This window comes from Theobroma umbraticum, unplaced genomic scaffold, assembly GCF_002168275.2.
Source record: "Theobroma umbraticum cultivar Fairchild unplaced genomic scaffold, ASM216827v3 scaffold_1682.0, whole genome shotgun sequence".
Classification (NCBI taxonomy): domain Eukaryota; kingdom Viridiplantae; phylum Streptophyta; class Magnoliopsida; order Malvales; family Malvaceae; genus Theobroma; species Theobroma umbraticum.
Window position 1 is genome coordinate 320,160 of NW_018397290.1, and position 27,764 is coordinate 347,923.

The 27,764-nt window shown below is 38.5% G+C and overlaps 2 protein-coding genes across 7 annotated transcripts; one reads left to right on the forward strand and one right to left on the reverse strand.

The window, feature by feature from the left end:
- Positions 1-1,573: 1,573 nt before the first annotated feature.
- On the reverse strand, positions 1,574-9,069 carry LOC110428648 (kinase superfamily with octicosapeptide/Phox/Bem1p domain-containing protein). Its single transcript, XM_021444534.2, has 9 exons — positions 8,869-9,069; positions 4,675-7,795; positions 4,500-4,580; positions 3,804-3,956; positions 3,335-3,498; positions 3,079-3,226; positions 2,805-2,927; positions 2,439-2,526; positions 1,574-2,037 (listed from the first exon to the last, which is right to left on the reverse strand). The coding sequence occupies exons 2-9, from the start codon at positions 7,666-7,668 to the stop codon at positions 1,835-1,837; spliced, it is 3,954 nt and encodes a 1,317-aa protein (XP_021300209.1). The 5' UTR covers positions 7,669-7,795; positions 8,869-9,069; the 3' UTR covers positions 1,574-1,834.
- Positions 9,070-11,109: 2,040 nt separating this feature from the next.
- On the forward strand, positions 11,110-26,658 carry CHR4 (chromatin remodeling 4). 6 transcript variants are annotated; one of them, XR_002446491.2, is made up of 13 exons: positions 11,111-11,860; positions 13,013-13,320; positions 14,017-14,118; positions 14,233-15,024; positions 16,284-16,385; positions 16,510-19,266; positions 19,998-20,155; positions 21,420-21,534; positions 22,279-22,361; positions 22,704-23,370; positions 23,469-25,818; positions 25,999-26,071; positions 26,434-26,658. XR_002446491.2 is itself a non-coding variant. In XM_021444632.2 (12 exons), the coding sequence occupies exons 2-12, from the start codon at positions 13,105-13,107 to the stop codon at positions 25,503-25,505; spliced, it is 6,951 nt and encodes a 2,316-aa protein (XP_021300307.1). In that variant the 5' UTR covers positions 11,110-11,860; positions 13,013-13,104; the 3' UTR covers positions 25,506-26,012. The 6 variants fall into 6 exon arrangements, 3 of the variants coding, with proteins under 3 accessions (XP_021300307.1, XP_021300306.1, XP_021300304.1); XM_021444632.2 differs by lacking the exon at positions 26,434-26,658 and having other exon boundaries at positions 11,110-11,860; positions 16,510-16,540; positions 16,619-19,266; positions 23,469-26,012; XR_002446490.2 differs by having other exon boundaries at positions 23,469-26,071.
- The last annotated feature ends 1,106 nt before the right edge of the window (positions 26,659-27,764 follow it).

Consider the following 27,764-nt stretch of genomic DNA (forward strand, 5'->3'; position numbering starts at 1 on the left):
AAGAGGAATGAATCGTGATGTATTTCCTTTTCTCCAGCTCCTTAGACCAGAAATACACAGAAACACACCCATGCATATGAACTTTCGTCATTCCTTCAGAAAAAATCTGTGACTTCTTTGGTTCTGCAGATTGCATTTCAGAGCCTAGGAGTGATCTATGGAGATTTGGGCTTCCTTTGTATGTTTTCTGCAACTCATTTCCTGATGGAATTGAAGATACAAAGAGTAAACAAACTTCTCCTTCTACGGGAGAAATGCGTGTTTGATGAATGCTGGGTATTCATTGTTCTGCAGATGGCACAAGTTGGCCAGTGCTTATCACCATAAGTGCAACGTTTTCCTTAATCAAGTAGGCTCTTGGTCGTTACTCTCTTCCCGTAAACGCCGCTTATAAAAAGTTCAGGATTTTCCGTTCCTGTTTGATGTGGGATGGAGATACTTTTCTCGTGACACTCTCTCTCACGTAATTCCCATAAACGCTGTTTATAAAGAGCTCAAGATTTTCTGTTCCTGTTCGATGTGAGATAGAGACATTTTTCTCTTGAGACTCTCTCTCATCCAATTCCGGCAAAGTGCTCGTTGCCGTCAACCACCCTGCCTACCCTGAATCCGCCTGAATCAGAGCGCTTTGGCGTGAGTCAGACGAGGTCTGATCCGCTCTGATACCACTTGTCACGGAGTCATTACTCTCTCCCCATAACCGCTCTTATGGAGATGTGCAGGACATCCGTTTATAAAGAACCTAAGACCTCTCATTCCTGTCCGATGTAAAATATAAATATTTTTCTCGTGACACTAGGCCATATATAACTGTTTTCCGCGAGTCAAAGTTGTACTCATCAGACAGGTTTTCCGAAGCCAGATTTACGTTCATGGTGCTAACTGGGTTCTAATTGTTCTTTGTGTTGCTGTGACGGCTGGTTTCAGAAAAGAGAACCCAAATTTGGAACTGCATCTGGTAATTATTTGGAGTCCACTGTTTTCTCTCCTTTCACATTCAAGCAACGACACGTGTCCATGTCACAACGGGCACAGCAGTAGTGATAGTCGTGCTGGTAACTACATTCCTTATGGCGCACACGCGGGGTCCTTGTCCTGATAGGAGAGGGCGCCTTCTTTTCTCTGTGCGGTGCAAGATCATTCAAAGGTGTTTGGGTCCCTCTGGCACTTGCAGCCGCATTTCGCATCATCATGTCTGCTTGGCATTATGGTACAAGTCAAACGCTACCATGAAAGGTGAAGGTCCCTGACATTAGACTTTGTGTACAATGAGCTAGAAACTGACAGATACATCTTCAGATTGGAAAGATCAACTTCGGGGATTCAGATTTTCAACTTAAAAATCATATTTATTAAGTAAAAAAAAAACTTTTATTTATAAATAAATTCAAAATCCACCTTGTCTCTCATTCATATGAGATCTATAATACACATACTTGGTAATGCAATTGTAACGGCGTGATAAGGTTCCCAGTTTTGTAAGAGAATTTTATGCATCTCATTTTAGACAGATATGCAGAGAGAATCCTCTTAATCACTTTCAAGTTTGGGGGGCGGGTGGCACACTGAGGACTGAGAAACCAAAAGCACTTTGTATTAACTTTAGTCACAAGCACCAAAACAGAGGAGTTCGTATCCATTATTGACACAAATAATAACTTTACATATAAACAAATTTTTTTAGTCTTACGAAACACAAATCATATCTCACCCTCTCAATGGGAGCTCCTCCTCCCTTACTCATATACTACACAACGTTTATGGAGTAAAAAGAAAATACACTATCACATTTCATCGATGAGGGCATCAAAATAAAGGAAATCATTGCGAGCCATCACTTAGATACTTGAATCGGCACCTGATGACCATGTGGTTTTGTCTGGCATGCTGAGGACATGATACGTAAGCGTCTGGCAATTTCTGTGAATGATGGGCGAACCACAGGATCGGGAGCCCAGCACTGCTCCATTAGTAACCTCCATTCAGAGTCGCAGTAGCTTGGTACAGGTGGCCTCAATGTGTTACTAACGATGCCTCCTGCATGGAAGTCAAGTAATCAGACTACACGCTACCACTTCAACGTATTCAATTCACCATGAACAGGGGCAGGAACATGTGTTCAAATACACCACGGACGCTATAGTTTACATAGACTGGCACCAGATATAGTAAATGGATGTGAAATGAACAATGTAGACACTCTTATCAATGTGAGAAATATTTGAATTTAACAGATGAAAGAAATTTTATGAGACAGAGAAAATTTGAACATGCAGTTAAATTAAGAAAACAATGGTAAGGGACCCTTCAGCAGAACTTAATACGGAAACAAAATGAGAGTAGCAGGCCAGCACGCTACAATATCATTTCAATATGTGCCCGTCTCACAAAGTAACAGCACATATAACATAAACGAGAGCAAGCAAGAGATTTCAGACCTATTATTGCTCCATAATGCATATTGGCATAAGGCTCCTCACCAGTAAGAATCTCCCATAGGACAATGCCAAATGAGAACACATCAACCTGCAAATAACAATATCCAAGGTAAGCAATACTTGCATAAAAGACCATTTGTGCTTAGTTTAGGTGGTCTAGGAGGTGGGAATTTTGGGACGAAACCTACATTTGAGGCTTGCTTAAAAACCATCCAAAATACCGTGAGAAACAGAACCACCAAGAGACAATCCCTTCTATTAAGCATTAGATATTTCCAGCATAAGCTGGACTGCAGTAAAGCTAGATATGAACTAACATCTAAACAAACTTCACCCAACCTCCAAAACATAATTGTTTTACATTACCTTCTCAGAAACCTTACTACTGCTGCCATTCAACAGCTCTGGAGCCATCCATGGAAGAGTTCCCCTCACACCACCAGTAACCAAGGTATTCCTTTTTATCTTTGACAACCCAAAGTCACCAACCTGCACAGTCAACATCATTTTTATTTAAACTTTGATTTGAATTGGAAATCAATATCTACCTACCAAACAAGAACAAAGAAATTGGTAATTTGATCAGCCACATACACCAGAAATTTAAAAATATATATGTAAAAAATATCTCGCAAATTACCTTGCAAATAGGCCTTACAGGGTCTTTCAAGTTGACAAGCAAGTTGTCACATTTTAAATCAAAATGCACTATGTTCTTTGAATGTAAATATTCCATCCCAAATGCTGCATCCATGGCAATAATGAGCCGCTTACGACGATCAAGTTGCCTGGACAGTTACAAAACTTGTAAATTGAATAAATGATATAACTAGAGGAAATTCAATTGAGTGGTGAAAGTATTACATCCTAGGGACAATTATAAATAAAAAAACTACCTGTCTTTGCTAAGCAAAACATGTCTAAGAGAGCCATTCACCATGAACTCTGTGACAGTGGCTAGTGTTCCTCCAGGTCCATCCTGCACCACGCCATAAAATGCCACAACATTGGGGTGGTGAAGCTTTGAAAGGATTTCAGCTTCACGCCAGAACTCCAGAGTCTGAAAAATAGTTAGTGTTGGTTGTTAGAAATGGCATGGGATGAAGTACAAAAGTATCAATCGCCATTGATGATGCACAAAATGCCAAGAAACAACAGGCAAATTAAGCACCAGAAAATGGAACCATCCAGGCTAACAATAGGCACATCCCTGCAATAAGGGATTGACAAAATCCACTTGCTGGTTATTAATCTTCTGCAAAATCACAAGTTAGCTAACAACCCCAAGTTTGTGACTGCAAGATTAGCAAGTCTATCCAACTCACTGTATGCTTGGTCATCAAATATCTTGGATCGAAAACTCACCAATCTTTCTTGCTCAGATGAACGACCAGTGAAACAGCTCTTTTTTATCCGCTTGATGGCAACATCAGTTCCCCTCCATTTTCCATGGTAGACAGTCCCAAATGTACCAGAACCCAGTTCCCTCAGCTCTTCCAGATCTTCATTTTTTATGATCTGCCATGGCAATTGAAGAAATTAACCAACATGGAGTTGAAAATAGAGACTAAAAAATCTTAACAACATCAACTGAACAATCTTGGTAAAAGAAGCAGAAATGAAGAACACAGAATAGTTCAATCAACAGCAAGGTGAATAGCATTTTTCACTGATTTCTATTAAATTCACCAATATAAATTAAGATGAGGACGTGAAGAGAGAAGCAGATATCACAGTGTCAGAGGTGATGTAATTGGCAGCATGCTGGCTTTGGTAAGGTAATAAAGATTTTTTGTAAATGATATCCCATAATCTATGAAGCAATTAGTAGCAGTTGCAGGGGTGCTATTGACAATGATAGTAATGGCTGCTCGTGATTGGTCTATAATGCTACTGACGGAAGAAAAACTTCTATTGAAGACTTAAGCATAAGCATATATGAATAAAATCTGGCTAAGCTTCAATACTGCTGGAAATTTTCAAAAAAGAAAAAGCAAATGAACATTCATCAACTTTTGCAGTATGAACATATCTGGAGACAGCAGAGGATGGAAGAAATACCTGCAATGTACTGATATCAAAATCTCCAAGGGAAAGATCCACAAGAGATACACCGGTAGTCTGAATATCCAATTTCCCATCCTTGAAAATGCGAGGAAAAATTAGAAAACAGGGACACATGCAAGCAATATCTTCACAAGCAGAGGGATATATCAAAATCAACTGGCACTAGTACCTCATACTCTGATTCAGGTACTTTGTTGTTTGGCCCATCTAAGCGTGCACTTTCATCACCCTTCAGCGGAGACTTGTAACCTAAATCCAAGTTGTTAGCAGCAGCAGCAGTTACACCAGTTGACTCCTGCCTTATATCCTCACCAAAATTGATATGTGGGTTAAGATGACCTGAGGCAACTGTGCCAGCAGATTTCAAAGGTGGATAACTGTAATCTATAGGAGCCCCACCTTCAACATTTGTAAGCGAAGAGGAGAAACCCAGATGGTCCTGATCCATGAGGGAAACATCCTTTCTAACAAACTCATCTTGAGCCAAATTACGAAAGTACGACCAATGCTTAGGTTCATGATTCTCCATGTTTAAGCTCAATCCAGCTCCATCACCAGGAAATGGACTGATACCATAGAGGTTCTGGGACATTCTTACTTTTGAGAATATATCAGACAAAAGATCACGAGGAAAGCGATCGTTAATATCAATAAGTATGTCTCCCTGCTCTGGGGTGCTGACAGGAGCAGCAGGCTGTACATTGGAAGTTGCTCTAATTGGGTTCTCAGCCCACACCAAAGGTTGTTCATGCCCCTTAGTATAATTTCCAGTTTTCTTGTTGTCATCTTTCTCAATTCGCTCAAAATCAGATGGCTTTAAGGAAGGATCTTCAAGGTGCTTAACAGAAGTTCCTTGACTTGTTGTGGGATGATTCAACCCAACTGCTTCTTCATCAGCAGCACTCTTAACTGTGATTTGTTTCAATTCAGATTTCTGCTTAGTTGATTCACGCCCCTCCTCAGGAATATTGGAGTTGATTTTATCAGCAAAATCTTTGTACTTTTCAAATTGTGCAAGCCCATCCGTAACAGTCTGAGGATTTGTAGGCAGTGGATTTGCAGAAGTGACAGACTGATCAACTTGGGAAGCCAAATTCCCATCATGAATCTTGTCAACTGATTCTGTGATTGGTTGGGAAGAATCAGAACGTGCTTGAGTCATTAGAAACTGAGACCCAAAAGAATCATCAGACTTTGACAAACGGTTCATTTCTGCTTGTTCCCTGGGGATTCTTTCTGAATGAAAAACTCGTTGAGGAATCACAGAGGGCTCATGGTGGCTAAAGTCATCTGGATCAGCCTCAGAACCACCACCTCCAGATGTAAAGGGCCCACCAGATGTGTAAAAGTGGTCATCTTCAATGTTCTTTCTCCCTTCAGTTAAAACTTCAGAGGCGACCATATTCTGCACAGCTTCCTGGGTCTTTTTGAAATTTTTTGTGGGCAACAAAGGTGAGCTAATGTCTGGCACAGATATGGTAACAGATGCTTCCTCTTTAGAAATATGATTTGGACCAGAACTGTCATATGCATGTGAAGGAACACTGTACTCTGTCTCTGAAATCCGAATTTTTTCAGTTTCATTTATCTTTGGAAGTGAGCTATCTCTTTTCATTTTTGGCTCCTTTGTCGGTGGAGCTTTGTCTAAGGATCGAACTTTTTCAGGTTCATTTATTTTTGAGGCTGAGCTATCCCTTTTTAGTTTCACCTCTTTTACAGATGCTTCTGGATCTTGCACTTGAAAGCCTATATACATTTTCTCGTCAGCTAAACCTGCCTGGGGAGCCACATGCCCATGGAATGGCATTGAGACTAAATTTTCTCCAGGCATCACATAGTTAGAGGGTTGGGAACCATAACCGTATTGCAATGGAGCAGACAAAGGAACATTACTCTTCCCATCTACCTGGGGAGTGGATGACAGCTGCTGGCTCACTTCACCATGACGCACTTTTGGTTCCAAGTATGGCTGTGAACTGGAAGCATAAGTGCTAGATGGACTTGCCAATACCGGTGGAGAAGTTTGGATTGTTGGTGAAGGTGCCTGAGAAGATTGGACAGTTGGTGAAGGTGCATTAGATGTCAAAGCAGCAGTACTAGTAGCAGCTGCTTCAGTCACAGTCCGATCAACCTCCCTTTCAACATTTAAACCGAGTAACTCATCCAAATTGTTCCCTGACGTACTTGCTGCAATTGAGTTTTTTCTTGACCCAAGGTCCATGCCATTCACAGCAACAACATATTGCATCTCAGAATCACCCTCCACACCTCCCAAGCCATACTGAGCCTCCTCCAAATCACTACTAGAGAAAAGGAATATCCTGGGTTTCTGCGATCCTCCATCTTCTAGCACATTACATTCCTCCATCATGTTTTGCAGATCCTCATCACAAGATACGGAGACCAATGCATCAAGATCCTCCCCAGGCAATTGGTATTTTATGGTATGGGCTTGGTTGTAAATTGCTAAGGTTTTTTGAACAAGCTCTTGCCAGGAAATATCCCTGCTTATTCGGGTGATACGTGTTTCACCCCCAACATATCTAAGTTTCCCATCACTGGGACGGGGCAAAATTTTACCACCGAAGCTGCAGAGGAACTTCACCTTTGTGGACGAGCTGAGGGAAGCACTTGAAGAAGCATAACCTTGATGTCCCCGACTAATATCATTTCTTGAAGAGGATCGAGGTACTGATCGGATGGAATCATAATAGCTTTTGTCTTCATGTACAGAAGGGGTCTTTCTCTCAAACTCCTGGGCACGGGGTTTTTCTACCGTGTTAAGCATAGAGATATCAGAGCCACTTTCAGAACCTGTATGAGAAATTCCCAGAATGCCCTTTAGATCCATATAAACAGGCCCACTGTTAGGATCACCATAAGCATTCTGAACAAAATGCTGCCTGGGATTTACCCTGTCCCGCATAAATTCCAGAGCAAACTCCTCACCTGTCCGAATGGAGTAATTCAGCACTGGTCTAGCTCCCATCGACATATTATAATCCGGAGGTCGGATGTTAGTATTAATATTACTAGATGGATCATGGAAAAATCTTTGATTTGCAGACCCAAGAGTCTCATTTCTAGCATCCACATTATTATATCGTACTTGTTCATAGTTCTTCTGTTGATCCATCATGCCTTTTCCTAGATTTCTCTCCATTTAGCTAAATTTTCCAGGAAAATAAACCAAGGCAATATGCCATGATTATCACACCAGTGTAGTATCAGCACATGCATTCTGCCATAGCCAACAGCAAACTTTGCTTTCCAAAGACATTAACCTGAACCTGAAAAATGGAATGGACATTCACGATTAACAAAAATTAGTTATTCACATAAGAGTCTTTAAGAAAATTGACTACATCCTCCAATAAAACAAAACTTCCACCATTTTATACAGAACGGACACCTATCCCTTTGCCATTACAAGAGACAATATTATTGATGATGACCCTGACTACAGCAAAAAAATACCAGCTAAATATGTCCATGAAAAGAAAGAAACTGCAAAATCAATTTACTTAAAACACAATAACCTCACAAGCAATGATCTATCAACCAATGCATTCTTATGATCATATACATAAATGAAATTAAGTGCAAATCCACCACCTAGAAACAGCAGCAATATTTGTGAAGATAAAACAATATGAAGCTCATTTTTGGGGAGAGAGTGATTATGGTATCCAAATCATGTGTACCTTTAGCATAAACTCCATAGTTCAAGCTACAACCTAATAAGAGAAATTCACAGCCTTTCTTTTTTCTTGTTTCTTCCCTCTTCTTTTAAGTTTTAACCCATTTCAGTAGAGCATTAATGCAACTAGAAAACAGATTTGAAGCTGTGATATACAAGTCATTGAATATATACATTTGGGGCTTTTCCTTCTTTTGGGCCAAAGATATACAAAGAAGTGATATACAAAGCAGTATATACAGTGCAAATCTAAAACCCTAAACATGAATTCCAAATAACGCTCCAATACAAACATGCAAAGGCAATGGTGCACACGAAACATACCCGAAAAGAGTTTAAATCAATCGCACAAAGCGTGATCTCAAACGAAGCCAATTCAATCCGAATACTAAATCATCCCAATCAAAATAATAAAAAAATGTAATAATATTATAAAAATCAAGCTCAAAATCTATTTTAATCACTCCAAAACCACTGATCAAACCCACAAAAAAATAACACTAAACTCGGTATAAATAAAACCCAAAATTCACAATAAATATAAAAAAATTGAAATTTAAAATAGAATCAGAACGAAGCCCATAAACAGATTTAAGAGTTACAATCATTACTTAACCCAACACAAGTAATTAATTAAAAGAAAAAGCGAAGGAAATATATTACCTAAAAGGAAAAGGAAGAACAGAGCAGTGAGCAGCAAAGCAAAAGATTATTGACTTTCTCTCTCTATAAATTTCTCATTTTCAGTCCAAAATAGAGAGAAGCCGTAACTCTTTCTCTCTCCCGACAATTTCCTTTTTTTTATTTTATTTATGTATATTATTTTTAAAATAAAATAATAATTTCTTTTCTATTTTTTCTCTCTAGATCTCTTAAATTTTCTCCCTTTTCGGACACGGTAATCATGATTTTTTCTCCCTTAAAAACGTCGGTATTTTCGACATTTTCTTTAGGGGTTGTTCTCTCTCGACGCGTGATGTCAGCGCGTAAGGATCACGGTACAGACATTGAACGGTGTTCAGCCAGGTCTCAGGTGACTGTGGGTCCCGCGCTTGAGGAGACGTCTGTGGGTTGGTGAGACTGAGGATGGACATTGGACATGAAGTGGAAAGCACGTGGCTTTCTAGCTTTATGGGCTAATTCCAGTGGGCCTCCGTTACTCCCTTGGAAATCCAGTGGGCTAAGGTTTACCACGCTTATGAGAGAGACTCTCCTGTAGCTAGTTCGACTAATTAGGTTTTAAGCGTAAATTTTGATTAATTAGGTTGTATTATTCTAATTATTAGAAAAATATTTACATTTTAATATTTTTAAACATATTTAAAATTTAAAACTCAATTAAAATATATTATTTATTAATATACAAATTTTTTAAATCAAATTGAGTCGAGAACTCCAATTTAAAAGATTATATTTAATTGTCGCTAGTTTGATTAGACTTGTAGACTTAGTAGGTAATTTGATCTGTAAATATTTTTACTAAAAATTTTATAATATTGTATTTTTTACAGTAAAAATAAATATAATAATTTAATTTATGTCAAATCAAATTAAAACTTTTTTACCAATCTCTTTTAGTTGCAATTATTAAAAATGAGTTTACTATTTGATGGGATCGGACTTCATGGTCAATGGCATGCATATTATCTAATTTTTTACAATCGAAAAAATCATAATTTACTATCGTAATATTTTATATCTTATCAGTTCATGATTCTGATAAACAAAATTGTTAAAAAATATATATATATATATAATTATTGAGTGTTAAAAGTATCACAATATTAGAACATCGCTTTCGACCATTTTACATGGTCTGTGACCTCAATAGCCAAAGCCAGTTGCAATCCATTGTTACATCATCCATGCAAAATCAATTGCTTCCCTACATCAAGACGACAAGCCCTTTTCATTCATGTTCCTCGGGATGATCTACTGTTAATGGTGTGTTCAACATGATGTTTGAACAGGCAACGTCAATGATTGAGATGGAAGCAACTGTTTTAGGACACCCAGATGCTTCTTTTTTTCCCATCAGACTGCTAATTATATAGATGCAGGGGAACTTTTGTGTTTGTCACCTTGTTCCATTTTCCTCTCTACCACCATTTGCCTTTGCAATCGCTTCTCATTGGCACCATCCATTTTACATTGCAGAAGAGAGATGATGTCCACGGAACTAGGATGAGAAAACAAACTTGTAATCAAACTATGGTTTTTAAGGTTTCGGGTTTAGGATTATACGAACAGAAAGCATGCTGGAGGAAGTTTAGGAGGACCTTTGATCCATTATCATATGCATGTGGTAAGCCTGAACTCTTCATCCAAACTTCAGCAGAAAGATGCCATATCCTAGCTCAAAACCTGGGAAAGATTTTCAGAAAGGCGGAATTCCCAACCATTGTATGTTCAAAATTTATCTGAAGGAATGATGACATTGCCATTTGAAGAAAGAGTTTTGAGATAGGGTCACAAATTTAGTAACCTTGGTTGCTCTCCTTGCACGTTCTTCTATTTATTTGCCAATTGATGATACAATATAGAATACATTATGTAGCTAGGCTGCTAAATTAGGAAAGATTTCCCATGCCAAATTTCCTCAATTAATAGTACAAAATTTGACACATAGATAGTGTGTTTTATCCGGTAATTTTCGTTTTTTTGTCACTTATGGTGCCGTGGAATCATAAATTAATTATAAATAACAAATATTTATTGTATTCTTTCGGAATTGTGCGACATAAAATTAAACTAAAAGTAATTATGGAAAAAAATATAAATCAAGTTTTACGGTTAACTGTTAATACAATTTAAAAGATGTGATTGATGGGAAAACACGGATTAATTATGCAATGAGAAGTTAAACTAGGAAGTAATTATGGGAAGAAATTTAAAAGAATTGAAACAAGATGATCACAAAGCAGCAAGAACTCAAGCGGAAAGAAAGAAAGAAAGAAAAGTGGAAAAGGCCGCTAGGAAAAGCAGATTAAAGAAAGAATAAGAGGGTTCCATCAAGGCATGCATCCTAGCAAGCAAAGGCAATGGAGGGAGGCGATTATGAGGGGAGACAGAGAGAGAAAGGGAAAGCAAGCTTCTCCTTGGCTTGGGGAGAAGAGAAAGGAAAATAAAAATAGAAAAATGAAAAGAGAAACAATGCGGGAGGTGGCGTCTGGTAAGGCCACGTGGCATGGTATCAGTGGTTAGGTAGGAGAGAGACGGGAGGAAAGAAGAGAGAGGGGGGAGAGCTAGCTTTCCCTTTCTCTCTCTCATGCGCTGCCATGTCAGAGTGGTAACCCCGTCCCTATGACCCCGGCGAATCCGTATCGTATGCTCTCTTTCTCTCTCTAGAAGACCTGAGCCTTTCTCTCTCTACAAACACTCTCTATATCTACAAATCTCTTATTTTAGTTTTTAATTTTTTTGGGTTTTTTTTTTTCAATTCTCTCTCTCTATATTTATTGATTTTTCTTGTGTCTTCTCTGTCTCTCTCTCTTTGTCGTATCTTTCTCTTCTCTCGCTTTTCCTTGCTTTCTATACCCTAACCCCCCTCCCCTCTCTCTGGTTCTATATCTCTCCATATTCACTACATCTGTCAATCTGTTAGTCTTGATATTATTCCACTTGAGTTTGATTCTTTGATCCACAAGGAAGATTGGTAAGCTTCTTTTCCTAACTGGGTACTGTTTATTTCCTATTTTTTGCTAAGGTCTTTATAATTTAGGTACTTTGAGCTGTCTATTTTGTCTATTCTGATGTTTTGTGGAATGTGCTGTGCTGGTTGATGTTGGAATGTTTGTGTTCATAGTTTGATTGAAATTTGGAGGTTTTTGGAGTGATTTGGGAATTGGGTTTTTGTGAATGAGTTGGTCGATGAAGGTGAGTTTTGTTGAAACGGGGTTTTGAGTTCAATGTGAGGTGAATGTGTTATGCATGGGTTGAGTTTTGGAAACCGATTATTCAGTTTTGGTTGTTTTTGTGTTAATTTCCATAGCATTTGATGATCAATTGTTTGGTTTGCATGTCATCTTATTGCTAGACTAGATAATATCTCTTAGTTGTTGTATTTTCCAAAGCTATTCTAATTTACTGCTGGGATTTAGGCTTGCATTTGGTCCCTGTTGCCGATTGAATTGGGTGTCTAGAAATGTGTCAAACCATTGTCAATGCTGTTTCCTACTTTCATTTTCTTTAATTTTCATCCCATGGTTAATGTCTGAATTAAACCTGCTTTGATGCTACTCCTATCTTATCATGAAATCCGTTGCTGCTTCTGCTTTGTGTAGAATATGGAGTTCGACTGTGGGTTGACTATTGTGTTCAATTTTGAGCAAAACCTTAATGGTTTGCTTTGGCATGGACATGGGTAGATAATGACTCTTTGTTTAATTAACTTGTTGATCTTGGCACACCAAGTTTGACTTTGTAGAAACCAAATATGAACACTGAGAATAATGTGAACTTAGATGTCGACTAGTTGATTAGCAGCAACCTGAAGCTGGTTGCTAATCAGAATTGCTATTGACACCCTGTTTTGAAATGAGAATCAGTGAAGTCCAATCTCATGTGTTAATGTTTTGTTAAGTTCAATATGATTTTCTTCACTCTTTTACTTTGGAAAGCACTCCATCCCTTTTTCTCTTTGACTTAATGATGTTGATGCCAACAGCTTTAGGTAAGCAAACCTTTGTGTTCTTATTGAAATGCTTTCAATATGTTTATGTGTGTGCTTTACCATTCTTTGGCTAATGCCATTGTTGCTGGTAGTTGCTTTTCTTTCTAAAAACTTTGAGGCTTTTCATCGGCTAAGATTGCAGGTTTGAAGCTTCATTGCTCTGGCAGTGACTCATGACATGCTTTATGTTGTTCATAGCCACGATGTAAGACCCAGAATTAATAAAGATGAAGGATAACGGTTCATCAAGTAGTAAAATGATTAGTCGAAATTGGGTTTTGAAGCGCAAGCGAAGAAAGCTTCCTTGCGGACCATCCCTAGCCAATGGTAAAGAAGAGAACTTAGTAGCATCAGAATCTCCAAGGAGTACTTCAGCTAAACGTAGGCTGAAAGGTGAAATAAGCTCTGATCAGTTGTCATCTAAAAAGAAAGGAAATGATGGGGTTAGTTGTCTTGTTCCATCAGTTATTTATGTCCCTCATGGCAATTTAGTTCTTTTCTTTTCTTATTTGATATGGTTAGTTATGTTTGTGGATGGTTGAGGTAGCTACACAATCTCTTGATTTTTCTCTTTTTTTCTGGAAATGCTCTTCTCAATATGTTTCAATTTTACTCAAGATTTGATTGGTTAAAGTGTTGTCGAATTTAGCTAGGTTTTTATCAACTATCATACTCCATGTTGCAGAAGTTGAATGTTAAATCATGCATGCGGCAATTCAGTATCGCTTTTTACCCAAATTAAGAGTTAAGGTACTCAGAATTAGAGCTATTGGTGGAATTGGGTTTTCGCCTATCGTTTTCACCGTGATTTGTGTAGTCTTCGTCTATGCATCAAGCCTCAAGTACTTCTAATCGTGATTACAGATTGTGTTTGCAGAAGCATTTCATTTTTTTTACATGTCTACCTCTCATCTTGTTCTGCTTGAGAAACATGTATACTGTATACTGGAAACTCAACAGCATCATTATAGTATCATACTGTATACTTGGTGAGGAGAAAAGTAGTGTATGAAGCTCAAACAAAATCCAAAGGAAGGGTTCTATTTATACGTCCATTTGCAATCTTGTGTCTTGACTGTATTTTGAGGCATTTGTAAGCTGCTTCTGACATATGTTCTTTGCAAACGTTTTGTCTCCAGTACTACTATGAATGTGTAATTTGTGATCTTGGTGGCAACTTGTTGTGTTGTGATAGTTGTCCTAGAACCTATCATCTTCAATGCCTTGATCCACCTCTTAAGGTATGCTATCACACCTGACTTGAGATGATCCATTAGCTATTATTTTTTGATTCTTGTCCTACCTTTTATATCTCTTTTCTCTTCTTTACTTTGCCTTGTTATTCATCATTGCAGCGCATTCCAATGGGAAAGTGGCAATGTCCCAAGTGCTGCAAGAAAACTGATCCACTCAAGCCCATTACCCATCTGGATTCAATTTCAAAACGAGCAAGATCAAAAATCATCAAGACCAAAGCTCACACTGGAATAAAGTCACCTGCTACTGAAAAAGTGTCCCGAATTTTTGGAACGTCCATTATTGCAAAGAAAAGATCCTCCTCCACCAAAGGAAAATCTGATTTAGCTCAGGGAGTTGATAATTTGAAAAAGGAACCAGAATCCTCGCAAATAGATGAACCTTGTATCCCCAAGCCAAGTCTTACATCCCTTGCTGGTGCTGATGAAGTTGGTTCATCTTGCATGAATGTTGAAGATGAAAAGAAGCTTGATGCATTCCCCACAGATTCATCTGCTGAAAGGAAGTTAATTCCTCCTGCCGATGAGGTTTTGTCTCATTCTAAAAGCACAAAATCAGAGCAGAATGATGAAGCACCTGAAGGGAAGCATGAATTGTCTTGTGATAATGAGTCTCCCAGAAGCAAAATTGTTCTTGCAATTGGTGTAGCAACAAGGAGAGATAGAAAAAGAAAGCAGAAAGTCAATAATGAGGCAAGTCAAAAGAAGCATAAGAGAGATAAAGGAAAGCATACTATTAGTACTTCCAAAAAAATATCTAAAGCAAATAATATTGGTCATGGGTCTAGTAAAACTCATCAGAAACAGAAACCTCTTAATCATGGGGTTTCTACATCTTTGCCAAAGGATGATGACGGAAGTAAGAATTTAGATGCCCAGAAAAAAGATGAGGTATGTTATAATCTTCTAGGTTATTTATCATTTTAGTGGGTGGTTGGAGGTTTTTTTGTTTTATTTTAGATCTCAGATGGGTTTTGGGATGAATAATATGGAGAATGATAAAGTTTCTCTTCAAACAAGGATTTGAAGATATTTTAATGTTTTAACCCTCTTGAAGTTTTTGTGCTTTAATGGATTTGCTCAATTACCTGTTGTTTTCTGAACTTAACTTTTGCATATGTGATCGGGTGCAAGTATTGGTGAAAAAAGGAAGTCAGAAGTATTCTTTTGGGAGATGTTCGCTAGATAATAAGTTGCTTTGTCTTATATCATGTTGGACCTAATGTTGCATATATAACTAGAAATTACAGCAGATCTCACATAAGAGTCATAGGGTCTGTAATTTTGCATTCCAAAATGGTGCTAGGCACAAGCACATTTTTTATGCCTTTTCATCTTTATCAATTAGGAGTCCCCTTGACTGAGATTCTCCTCCTCCAAATTTGCACTACTTTCTTTAATTGCTACTTGTTTTCAGTTGTTCCCCTGCATGCTTGGTTTTATCATTCTATATGAGAATGTGAAAAGAAAACTTCATTAATCTTTTAGCTGAGAGTTTTTTCCTCTGGGTGTGTTTTCCCGTGTGGCATACAAATTCAAATTTAAGATGGGTGGCTTATTTTTTGAACTTTTGAAATGGTGATTTTAAAATTTTATGCAGTTACAAAATTTGGTTCCTGCTTTATTTACACTAGTTTAGAGTTAATATATGCTATTTTTTTATACAAGTTGTCTTTCTTCATCTTTCATTTTTTGTCTTCTAAGCATCACGTGTCATATGTTGACTAGGAATGTGTAATAGAAATTGTCTGATGATTTTATATTTGTGTTCAAGTTCTTTTGGGTCTACATCAGTGCTATAAATTCCTTATATCCTGCTGTCTGATGTTATAATTTGCCTATTGATGTATAAATTTAGACCTACAGCTTAGGATGGGTCTTGTGGAACAGTTGGATCTGGGTGAATATGGACTTGATTTTTTCCAAAATGATTTATAGCTAACACTCTGATTTTGTTAGACATTTAAGTGTGATGTCCTGTAGCCGATGTCTTGAATATGTATACCTCAGTGCACCGATATGTGATTTCATACATAAATATCGTTGTTGTCTTCATATTTCAATGTTCTTTGCTGATGTCATCAAATCATTGTGACTACTCTTAGAATTCTTTCTGTTGATTGCTTAAATGCTTGCTATTTCTTGATCAGAAGCTTCCTGAGGAGGTAACACACCGGTCAGATGAGTCAGATAAAGGGACTGTGGATGCCTCACTGATTCATGAAGACAGAGTTCCTGCTGAAGTTCAGCAGGTAAGTCAATTTCTTTTACATGGCTTTATCAAAGATCATTGTTGCTGCCTTGAATAAAGATTCTTTACTTTTATGGTTAATGAATCACAGTTTTTCCCATATTTTGTACTTATTTGCTTCGCAGGTTGATCGAGTTTTAGGGTGTCGGGTTCAAGGTGATAATGCTAGTGTTTTGCATCACGCATCTGTAGCAGTTTCAGAAGACATGCATTCTGACGATTTGCTAATTGCAGAAAATCAAAACAAACTTTCAGAGGAGAATTCTGTTTGTGATATTGATTCTGATATAGCTGCTGCTGAAAATCTTGCTGAAGGTTGTCCTAATACTTTGAAAAGTTCTGATAAAGAAGAAAGCATAAAGAACGAAGTAAGAGTGGATAAAATACATGTATATAGAAGGTCTGTCACTAAAAAATGCAAGGGGGGGAATTCCATGGATTTATTGAGCAAAGATGCCAACGATTCTGATTGTGCAATCATAAATGGTAAGGATCCAGATGAATCTGCAGTCAATGTAGAAGATGCAGGAAAAAGAAATGAAAGAATGGTAGTAGAGGAGGTGGATGCTGATGTTAGTTTGAGAAGTCATGATACCAGTGAAGTTCCAAAAATATGTGAAACACCCACAAGAATAAAAGAGATGGATGTAGAAATGAAAATGAGCAGCAGTGCTGAAAATAAAGTTGAGGAACCAGCTGGGACTCAATCTGCATGTTCTAATGGGGAGACAGTGTCTTATGAATTTTTTGTTAAATGGGTGGGGAAATCACATATTCATAATAGTTGGATTTCTGAATCCCAGCTGAAAGCTCTGGCAAAGAGAAAACTGGAAAATTACAAGGCCAAGTATGGAACAGCTGTGATAAATATCTGTGAGGAAAAGTGGAAGAAGCCTCAGCGAGTTATCTCTCTCCGTGTTTCAAATGATGGTATGAAGGAAGCTTTTGTGAAGTGGACTGGTCTTCCGTATGATGAGTGCACTTGGGAAAGATTAGAAGAACCTGTTGTTCAACAATCTTCTCATCTGCTTGATCTGTTTGATCAGTTTGAACGCCAAACATTGGAAAATGATGCTGCCAAGGATGAATCTAGGGGAAAGGGGGACCAGCAGCATGATATTGTTAACTTGGCAGAGCAACCTAAAGAACTGAAGGGAGGCTCACTGTTTCCCCATCAGCTTGAAGCTCTCAATTGGTTGCGTAAATGCTGGCATAAATCCAAAAATGTTATACTGGCTGATGAGATGGGGCTTGGGAAAACTGTATCTGCTATTGCCTTTCTTTCGTCACTTTATTTTGAGTTTAAAGCCACTCTGCCTTGTTTAGTGCTGGTTCCACTTTCTACAATGCCTAACTGGCTTGCTGAGTTTGCATTATGGGCTCCTGACTTAAATGTTGTGGAGTATCATGGTTGTGCAAAAGCAAGAGCCATCATTCGCCAGTATGAATGGCATGCTAGTGATCCAAATGAATTGAATAAGAGAACAACTTCTTACAAATTTAATGTTCTTTTGACTACTTATGAAATGATTCTTGCGGACTCCTCTCATTTGCGTGGAGTTCCTTGGGAAGTTCTTGTGGTTGATGAGGGTCATCGTTTGAAAAATTCAGGCAGTAAGCTGTTTAGCTTGCTCAACACATTCTCTTTCCAACATCGTGTTTTGTTGACTGGAACTCCACTTCAGAATAACATTGGTGAGATGTATAACTTGCTTAATTTCTTGCAGCCCGCTTCCTTCCCTTCTTTATCTTCATTTGAGGAGAAGTTTAATGATCTTACAACTGCGGAAAAGGTTGAGGAACTGAAGAAACTTGTTGCTCCTCATATGCTTCGAAGGCTTAAAAGGGACGCCATGCAAAATATTCCCCCTAAAACTGAACGAATGGTTCCAGTTGAGCTGTCATCCATTCAAGCTGAATACTACCGTGCAATGCTAACTAAGAACTATCAGATATTACGGAATATTGGGAAAGGAGTTGCACAGCAGTCAATGTTAAACATTGTGATGCAACTGAGAAAGGTTTGTAATCATCCATATCTCATACCAGGTACTGAGCCTGAGTCTGGATCAATGGAGTTTCTTCATGAAATGCGTATAAAAGCTTCTGCCAAGTTGACTCTGTTGCATTCCATGCTTAAAGTGTTATATAGGGAAAGCCATAGAGTTCTTATTTTTTCACAAATGACTAAGCTTCTTGATATCCTTGAGGATTATTTGACCATAGAATTTGGCCCTAAAACATATGAGAGAGTTGATGGTTCCGTTTCAGTGGCTGATCGTCAAACAGCGATAGCGAGGTTTAACCAAGACAAAAGTCGATTTGTCTTCTTGTTGTCAACACGTTCTTGTGGCCTTGGTATCAATTTGGCAACTGCTGACACTGTTGTAATCTATGATTCTGATTTCAATCCACATGCTGACATCCAAGCTATGAATCGGGCACATCGAATTGGACAATCAAACAGACTTTTAGTATACAGGCTTGTAGTTCGTGCCAGTGTAGAAGAGCGCATCTTGCAGCTTGCTAAAAAGAAACTAATGCTTGATCAGCTGTTTGTTAACAAGTCTGGATCTCAAAAGGAAGTGGAAGATATTCTGCGATGGGGAACAGAAGAACTCTTTAATGATTCTTCAAGTGGGAAAGGCACAGGTGAAGGTAATAGCAATAGAGAAGAAGTGTTAATGGATATGGAACATAAGCACCGGAAGAGGGGTGGTGGTCTTGGAGATGTGTACAAGGACAAATGTACAGATGGTGGCACCAAGATTGTGTGGGATGAAAATGCAATTTTAAAACTGCTTGACCGTTCAAACCTTCAGTCTGGATCAACTGATATTGTTGAGGCGGATTTGGAGAATGATATGCTTGGCTCAGTAAAGGTGAGGTATTACACTCATATTATGTTGAATTATGTTTGATGTTAATACAATCATCGGTTAGCATATGGAAGGACATATTGTACTGGTCTTTTCACATGGGACTGATACAAACTGATGCATTTGTTTCATAAAATTGTTGGTGTTACTGTTTTTGTTGCATCTGTGTTTGCTTTTTGCAATAAACGTGTCCTACACAATAGAAATTTTCTTCAAATTGAGCTTAAAATACTAGGTTTAGCTGGTCAAACTTGGGCTCAAGGGTGTACCTTAAATGTTGTGAACTATACCTGCTTATAAATATTTAGAACTGCTTCGGCAGGCTTTAGACCACCTTATAGCTATAGGTTGGAAAACCAACTGATTACATTCTAGGAGCATTTTAATGTACAAAAGCTTGCACTTTATTACCAACCCTTAGAGCCTGTTGTAGAGGATACTGTGTCTATCTTTAAAACTTTGCTTCCTAGAGAATTCATGCTTGTTTGAGAGAATTTTTTATTGTTAAAATTGGTAGCTTATTCTCTGTATTTGCCCCAATTTGTGGGGTCTTAAAATTAGCTGCTCATGAGACTATTGTTCTTCAAAAGTTCTCATAGTTTTTAATATTTTCTCAGACTCATTTTATCTTTATCGCTGGTTGCATTTCTGATCTGATATCTAATTCCATAGAAAGCAGGAGAATATTTGTTGTTTGTTATTATCAAACATTTTCTGATTTTCTTCATGTGCAGTCTGTGGAATGGAATGATGAAACAACAGATGAAGCAGGGGGAGGTGAATCACCTCCAGTTGTTGCTGATGATGCTTCTGTGCAGAGTTCTGAGAAGAAAGAAGATAATGTGTTAAATAATACTGAAGAAAATGAATGGGACAAACTTTTGCGTGTGAGGTGAAATTTTTTTTTTCCCCATTATTTCTCTTTGAAAAAATTATTGAATTAATGGTTCCTTATATTTAAATGCACAGGATGATCTAATTTTTTGGTGCACTTGAAAAAATCCATTAGAGTAGTTAAGAAAATGATGAAATTTATGCATTGACTAGTGTCATGGAATGAGGTCAATAGCAAGGAATTTGAGTTATGAGGATCTCCAAGCATATTACCACTGTGTTAAACTTGAGAATATCTTCTTTTTATTGTTCATTAAATTATAGATATGGTGTTGTTGTTAAATTATAAGACACAACCGTTGGCTTTTGTCCCAAAACATTAAGTCAGTGTAGGGATGGCTTTCATTGCCTGCACTGACCTAGAGGTGGGCCATTGGCCGGTTTAGACTGCCTTATGCTGTACAAGGACATGCTATAGATGGTTTCAACTATATAGAGACTTGTTTTATTTATGTTAGGGTTAGGGAGTAGGCTATAAATACCTATTTTATTTCATCTTCTAGTTGTTTTGGATTATTGGGCATTTTTATGATTGAGATGTTGAGAATTGAGATTTAAGGTTTTGGGCAATCAAAATTTCAGATTATATATTGAGCTTTTCAGTAGTTGTTGGTAGTTTCTTTGGCATTTTGGGTGCTACATCGCTGCCTTTAAATTTCTAAATATAGCATGGTCCACAATTCAGAGACGGCCGTTGTTTTTGAATGAAATAAAACTTGCTTGATAAATGAATGATTGTGGTAAGTGCTGTTCAGACACAATGAATGCTATTCTGTAGAATAAGTGTCAAAATAGAATAATAAGTAGAAATCAACTTATTTTCAGGGCGAGAATAACATCTCTTACATCTCCTTTTAATTTTAAATGCAATTCATTTCTTAGGAGAACAATCAATGCATCTGTGAAACCATGTGTGCTAAATTTGAAGCAGTCTAGCCATATGGCCCTCAAATTAGCATATGAAGCATCTACTCTTGAATAAATTATAGTAATATATCTTTCAGATAGTGTATCTAAAAGTATCCAATCTAGTTTAATTGAACTTTCATTATAGGAAACAAGAATATAACTAAACCTAGTTGAAGTGATTTGAACATTAAAAGCAATTGAACTTTTGGGAAAGGAAACAAGAACAAAACTAGTCATCATAATAGTGTGCCTTATGGTATTATGTCGCTAACTTGAGTATCCACTTTGGTGGTTTGAATTTATTTTTTGGAGTGCTTGTGTTTAACTTTATTGCTTGATTTACTGGGTAACAGGTGGGAGAAATATCAAAGTGAGGAGGAAGCAGCCCTTGGTAGAGGGAAGCGACAGAGGAAAGCCGTCTCTTATAGGGAGGCATATGCTGCACATCCTAATGAAACGATGAGTGAGGTACTTCACTTTGCTTTCTAATTAAAATGCATCCCCCCTCCCCCCCCTCTTTTAACATGGCTGCCTATGACATGACATACGATTTAGACTTAGTAATCAACAGTTAGCATTTAGTATTATTTGTTTTATTTTTCTCACTATTTTTCCTTCATGTCTGTTTCCATGCCTTAATTTGGAGAAAAAAAAACATTTCATGCCATCAATATATTTTCTTTGCCTGTTCAAAGTTGGCTTTGATTTACATGATGCCTCTCTTTCCTCCACTCACTGTCATAAGTCATCTTGTCAGTTTTTTAAAATGGTGGCCAATGATAACTTTCATACATTTCATTCTTAATATCTCTCATAATGGCTAACTAGGATGGAGTGAAATTGACATTTTAGTCAGAACTGAAGTTCCTCTCTCCCTTCCCTCTTTCTTTTACTCCAATTACTTCAAATCTTTTATCCATTTCTGTCTTTAGAATTTCCCTCTTCTAACTATTCTCTTCTGCTTCTGCCAACAATTTCTTTGTTTGGTAAACTGAGATACCTTCATTTAATTGGACTACTCAAATATAGAAAAGACTGGCTTTTCATATATCTCCGTCATAAATATGTAAAACTTCTTTAAATCATATGGACATACTTTAATGATTCTACATGCACATGCGGGTACTTGCATAGTTGCCTGTAAGTAAGCTATATTAGTTCTTGTACTACTTATTCATGGTGTTTGCAACTTGTTATTTTGTCAAAATGCAGAGTGGTGGTGAAGAAGAAAGAGAACCAGAAGCGGAGCCAGAGCGGGAATATACACCAGCTGGACGAGCTCTTAAAGCAAAGTAGTACGTTCAGATTCTTTCTGAGAATTTCACTTTTCATATGCCAGGAAATTTGTATTTTTAAAATTCCAATTTTCAAATGCAATGTTAGCTGATTGATTGTTAAAACAGGTAATGACTCTCTATAATGAACTAGTTGGGGCTAAACATTTAAATTAGCAGAAGAATTGATACATGCTCTCCTTGTTGAACTCTTTGAATAATTTGGCAGCCATCCCTACACTCAATCTTTTACTTTCAGAGATACAATATGGATTAATTTTGTGAAGTAAATTAGTAGGATAGGATTCTTAAATATTTGACATCGTCTATGCATTAATTTACTTTATAATCCTTTTTGGACAGTACTAAACTCCGTGCTCGACAAAAAGAACGGCTTGCTAGGAGGAATGCAATTGAAGAGTTTCGTTCAGCTGAGGGATTTCCTGGACTTGAGTTAGTTCCTCAGTGTCCTTCCATGAATGAGAGAGATGGGGATCGTGTAAACCAATCAGCTCAACAGCCAGATAAAGAAAAGTGTTCGGTAATTGACTTGGAGGATAACAAACTTGCTCAATCATCAGATGAACCAAAGAGCAAGGCTGATTCAATTTTGAGGCTTGGGAGGCTGTCAAAACATAAAATAAGTGGTCAGTTGGATCTTTCTATTAATCCTCTTCATCAGTCTTCCTCTGACATAATCCTTCCAAGTAACAATCATCAGGGCATAAGCTATACCAGCTCGCTATCAACCAACAACTTGTTGCCAGTTCTTGGGCTCTGTGCCCCCAATGCTAATCAATTAGACTCGTATCATAGAAACTTCTCAAGATCAAATGGCAGGCAAAGCAGGCCAGGAACTGGACCAGAGTTTCCGTTCAGTTTAGCTCCGTCTACTGGACCTTCAGCTGAGAAAGAAGCAAAAGGTCAAGAGACTACCCTGGAGAAATTTAGATTGCAAGATGTATCACCCGAAGTTTTACAACAGCGTCTTAAAAATAGCAATCAAGATAGTTGGCTTCCATTTAGTCCGGTAACTCTCTATTTCTCGCCATTTTGGTTTGTTTAGTTGTCAAAAGCAAAACCTTCTGTCCTTGTGAATATGTGATGACAATACTTATTTCTTTGCAGTATCCTCCTGCTGTTCCACAAGGAAAAGTTTCTGATCGATTAGAAAGCTCTGGTGCTAGTTTTGCCGATTTTCAGGAAAAGATGTCATTGCCTAATTTACCTTTTGATGAGAAATTGCTGCCCAGATTCCCCCTTCCTACCAAAAGCATGAACATGTCACATCATGACCTATTGCCTAGCTTATCCTTAGGGAGTAGGCATGATGTTGTAAATGAGTCCATGCAAGACCTTCAGGCAATGCCATTGCTGTCCAATTTGAAATTCCCTCTGCAAGATGTTCCTAGGTATAATCAACAAGAGAGGGACATGCCTCCAACATTGGGTTTGGGTCAGTTGCCATCCATTTCTTCTTTTCCTGAAAACCATAGGAGGGTGCTTGAAAATATTATGATGAGAACTGGATCTGGATCAGGGAACTTGTATAAAAAGAAATCAAAGTTAGAGGGCTGGTCAGAGGATGAACTTGATTTTCTCTGGATTGGTGTTCGTAGACATGGACGAGGGAATTGGGAGGCCATGCTTAGAGACCCCAGGCTAAAGTTTTCGAAATATAAAACTTCAGAAGAATTGGCAACTAGGTGGGAGGAGGAACAACTCAAGATTTTGGATGGGCCAGCTTTCCCAGTTCCAAAATTCACCAAGCCAACAAAAACTACCAAAGCTTCTACCTTGTTTCCGAGCATTCCTGATGGAATGATGACACGGGCATTGCAGGGAAGTAGATTTGTTGCACCATCAAAATTTCAATCCCACTTGACAGATATGAAATTGGGTTTTGGTGATCTAGCTTCCAGCCTGTCTCATTTTGAGCCATCAGAGCAACTTGGTTTGCAAAATGATCATTTTCCTCCTATTCCAACATGGAATCCTGACAAATTTCGTGCAAGCTTTTCTGGAGATTCAATTGCTGGACCCTCTGATAGGCCAGGCCCTTCTTCAAATGTACCTAGTGAGAAACCTTTTTTCCTCAACTCTTTTGGAGCCAGCAACTTGGGTTCAAGTCTGAATTGCTCCAGTAGCTATGATTTACACAGGAAGGAGGATGATTATGGTTCAACGAAGTATGGGAAGTTGCCTAGTCTTCTTGATAGATCGCTTCATATTTTACGTGATTCGCACAATAATGGTGGAAGTGGTGAATCTGCCAGCTCTGGATTGCTCCCTGATCCAAATAAAGTGCTGAATCCTTCCCATTCAAGGGGAAAAGAAGTAGTTGGAAATAGTTCTTCCAATAACAAGTTACCTCATTGGCTTCGGGAAGCTGTTGGCACTGCTGCCAAACCACCAGATCCTGATCTACCACCCACTGTGTCAGCAATCGCTCAGTCAGTTCGTGTGCTGTATGGAGAAGATAAGCCAACCATTCCCCCATTTGTGGTACCTGGGCCCCCTCCTTCCCAACCAAAGGATCCGAGGCGACGTCTAAAGAAGAAAAAGAAGCGGAAGTCGCATATGTTCAGGCAGGTCCTACCAGATGCTGCTGGAAGTAGCAGCCTCCCTCCAGCATTCACAATTCCATTAGCCCCGCCATTTCAACTGCTTCCACAGTCAATAACTGGAACTGCAGGTCCTCCTTGGATTGAATCTGATCTCAACCTGCCTCCTCTTAACTTAAATATGATGAATCCCTCATCTTCATCAGCATACCTAATTCCACCAAAGAAATCAAGCATGGGGTTATCCCCTTCCCCTGAAGTGCTACAACTGGTAGCATCTTGTGTTGCTCCTGGCCCGCACTTGTCATCATCTTCTGGCATGACAAATTCAAGTTTACTTGATAGCAAGCTTCCAATGCCAAAATCTGTTAATGAAGTCGGATATCCAGATTCACAAGGTGTGTCTGACAAAAGAATGGCTAAGCAGAGCTCTCCTATTGATGTACAGGATCAGCTGCCAGAGGAGAGACGAGATGAGCATGATAGTGGGGATTCTAGCAAGACTCAGTCTGATCCTTCTCGGCCTGAACAGCCTGATGTAGAGGAAATATCATCAGAAGGCACTGTGTCAGATCATCCTGTGAGTGACCATGAACCATAGCTGTTATACTGGAGTAAACAGTGAAAATAATTATTCTTTGATGTGCTCGAATTTTTGTAGGCGTGATGCAGTGAGTGATTAACTAGCGTATATAGGATCACTTAGGACATCTCTAGTGTAAAGTTTCTGTAAGAGGAAATGAAATATATAGTGTTGCATGCTGGCAATTGCTTCTTTTGTCATCTTGCCTCCAGTTTGAGAGCTTGCTATTATTTGCGGAGAAGACAATGGAATTTTCATCTGCATAATGACGATCGTATCAGCTGACCTAACCAGGTCATGGAATTTGGAGGAAAGTTTCTTTCATGTCGCAGTAAGCTTCTGCCACATTTACTCTCTCCAAATAACTGAGCTGTGCCATTTTTTATTTCATAACTGTAAAATTCATCCTCCTGAATGTGATGATCACTCTAGCTAGTATATACTTTGGCATTATTAATGTAGCATGGATCGTGGGTATGTATAACACATGATTTAGTGAATTTTGCTGCAGCGGCAGAATGAAAACTTGTGCAAAAAGTGCCCCATGTATTACCAATTTTCTGAGCAAAAGACACTTTCTCCAAGTATGTGCTGCTACAGGTTGATTTGAAATTGCAAGATGTTTATAGATACCTTTTCAGACAAACCCATTTTCCTAGGTTTGGTTACAAATTGCTTTTCTTTTCTCTGTGTCTGTGTGTGTGGGTTGTAATATATATATATATATATATATATATATATACACACATATTCATTTACGAATCGTAGGTCAGGTTGGATTGACCCGAGTCTCTTTGTGTGTAATAAATATTTCGATAGTATCTTGTGGGGTGACTTCTTTCTTGAGTTATGCCTCGGAATCAGTCTGGTTTAGTATTATATTGGTAGAATGTTGTTGAGCATTACTGATCATCCTTGCTTTCACTGTGACAATACGGTATTGCAGCACCGCCATGGACTAAAAAGAAGTGAAGTGACTCGAGCGCAGGTTGGCTTGGAATGCATGAAAAACATACTGTTGTGGAATCGATAACTTGTGGGATTAAACTAATCCGATTCAAATTTTGGATTGGTTGTTGAATGCAACGTTAACTATAGAACAAGCTGACCGTCAATTATGGGTATTTGTCTCCCATAATAAATTAATTACAGATTCAGCATTCTTAAGTAATTCACTTGGACATGGTAGCTGCCCCCCTGCACATGGATGCCTGCGGGCATTTCTTTTCTCTTTTTCTCTCTTGTGATGTTATCATCTGCAATGAAATGGAATCTTTACGAGCTTTGTGTTAGAACCAATTCAACAAAACAGAACAACTCCATGATCTGATTTCTTTTTAATAGTAAACATTATGAGTTGTTTAGATCATCTACTCCATTAAAACAAGCTCCCTTGTCTATCATCAAAGTTCAGTAAAATCAATGGGAGGCAGCGAGAAACTCCATTGTTTTCCGGTTTTGGGTTTAAACTAGAGATTTCATTCCTCATTCCTCCATAAACGTATACATGATACGTAGTCTTTGTTTGATAAATAACAAAATGATAATCACAACTCATGGAAAAAAGGGAAGAAAACTAGGAAGAAATGGTAGAGGGACTACGTTGAGAAGCAGCAGGCAGCATGTGGGTTGAGCAATGTCTTCTAGATCTTGGATTGGCCACAAACCTTGAAGAGAATGCATAGAACTGATAGTAATCTTCATCATCTACTGAGCTCCCGCACCCGCTTCTATCAAAGTTGAGAGAATAGCTCAATGGATCATACCGGCACTGGAATGAACTTTGCCTACTTGCTCCTGCAGAGCGCACCATCTCCTTGCTCTGTTTCTTCACCTTCCTCATGAACCTTGCCAGACACCTACAGTTACAACAACTCCTTGCCGTCCCATTTTTGCCCAATGAGGACGTTCTACCCGTCGTGGCCCTTGTGGTCGCGGTGCTCCCGGCTGCACCTGTATCGTCGCCGCTTTTGGGGGTGGTGCAGGTGTTTTTTGGCCACCAAAGAAGCCACATTTGTGCCATCGTTTTTCTCTTCCTCGACTTCTGCGTCTAGCTAGGACAAGGGAGGGGTGTTAAGTGGATTTGTGAGTGGTGAAACTGAAACGAACAAGATGAGGTGAGGGTGAGACCGTGAGGGGGATCAGCCAGATTTGGGTGGTGAGGTTGCTTGGGAACATATATAGAGGGGGGCGAGGAAGTGCAATCACGCTCCTAGGGAGAGAGTGGAAGTGGCGCTTGCTGTGGTTTCTGTTATTCAAAGACCTATTTTTTAACGT

Coding starts and splice junctions, on each gene's coding strand:
- LOC110428648 (XM_021444534.2), bottom strand. CDS start 7,668: ATGGAGAGAAATCTAGGAAAAGGCATGATGGATCAACAGAAGAACTAT. Junction 4,581..4,674: donor TACCTGAATCAGAGTATGAG/GTACTAGTGCCA, acceptor CGCATTTTCAAG/GATGGGAAATTGGATATTCA. Junction 2,928..3,078: donor CTGTAAGGCCTATTTGCAAG/GTAATTTGCGAG, acceptor TTGACTGTGCAG/GTTGGTGACTTTGGGTTGTC.
- CHR4 (XM_021444629.2), top strand. CDS start 13,105: ATGAAGGATAACGGTTCATCAAGTAGTAAAATGATTAGTCGAAATTGG. Junction 14,119..14,232: donor GCCTTGATCCACCTCTTAAG/GTATGCTATCAC, acceptor TCATCATTGCAG/CGCATTCCAATGGGAAAGTG. Junction 23,371..23,468: donor GTTGGCTTCCATTTAGTCCG/GTAACTCTCTAT, acceptor ATTTCTTTGCAG/TATCCTCCTGCTGTTCCACA.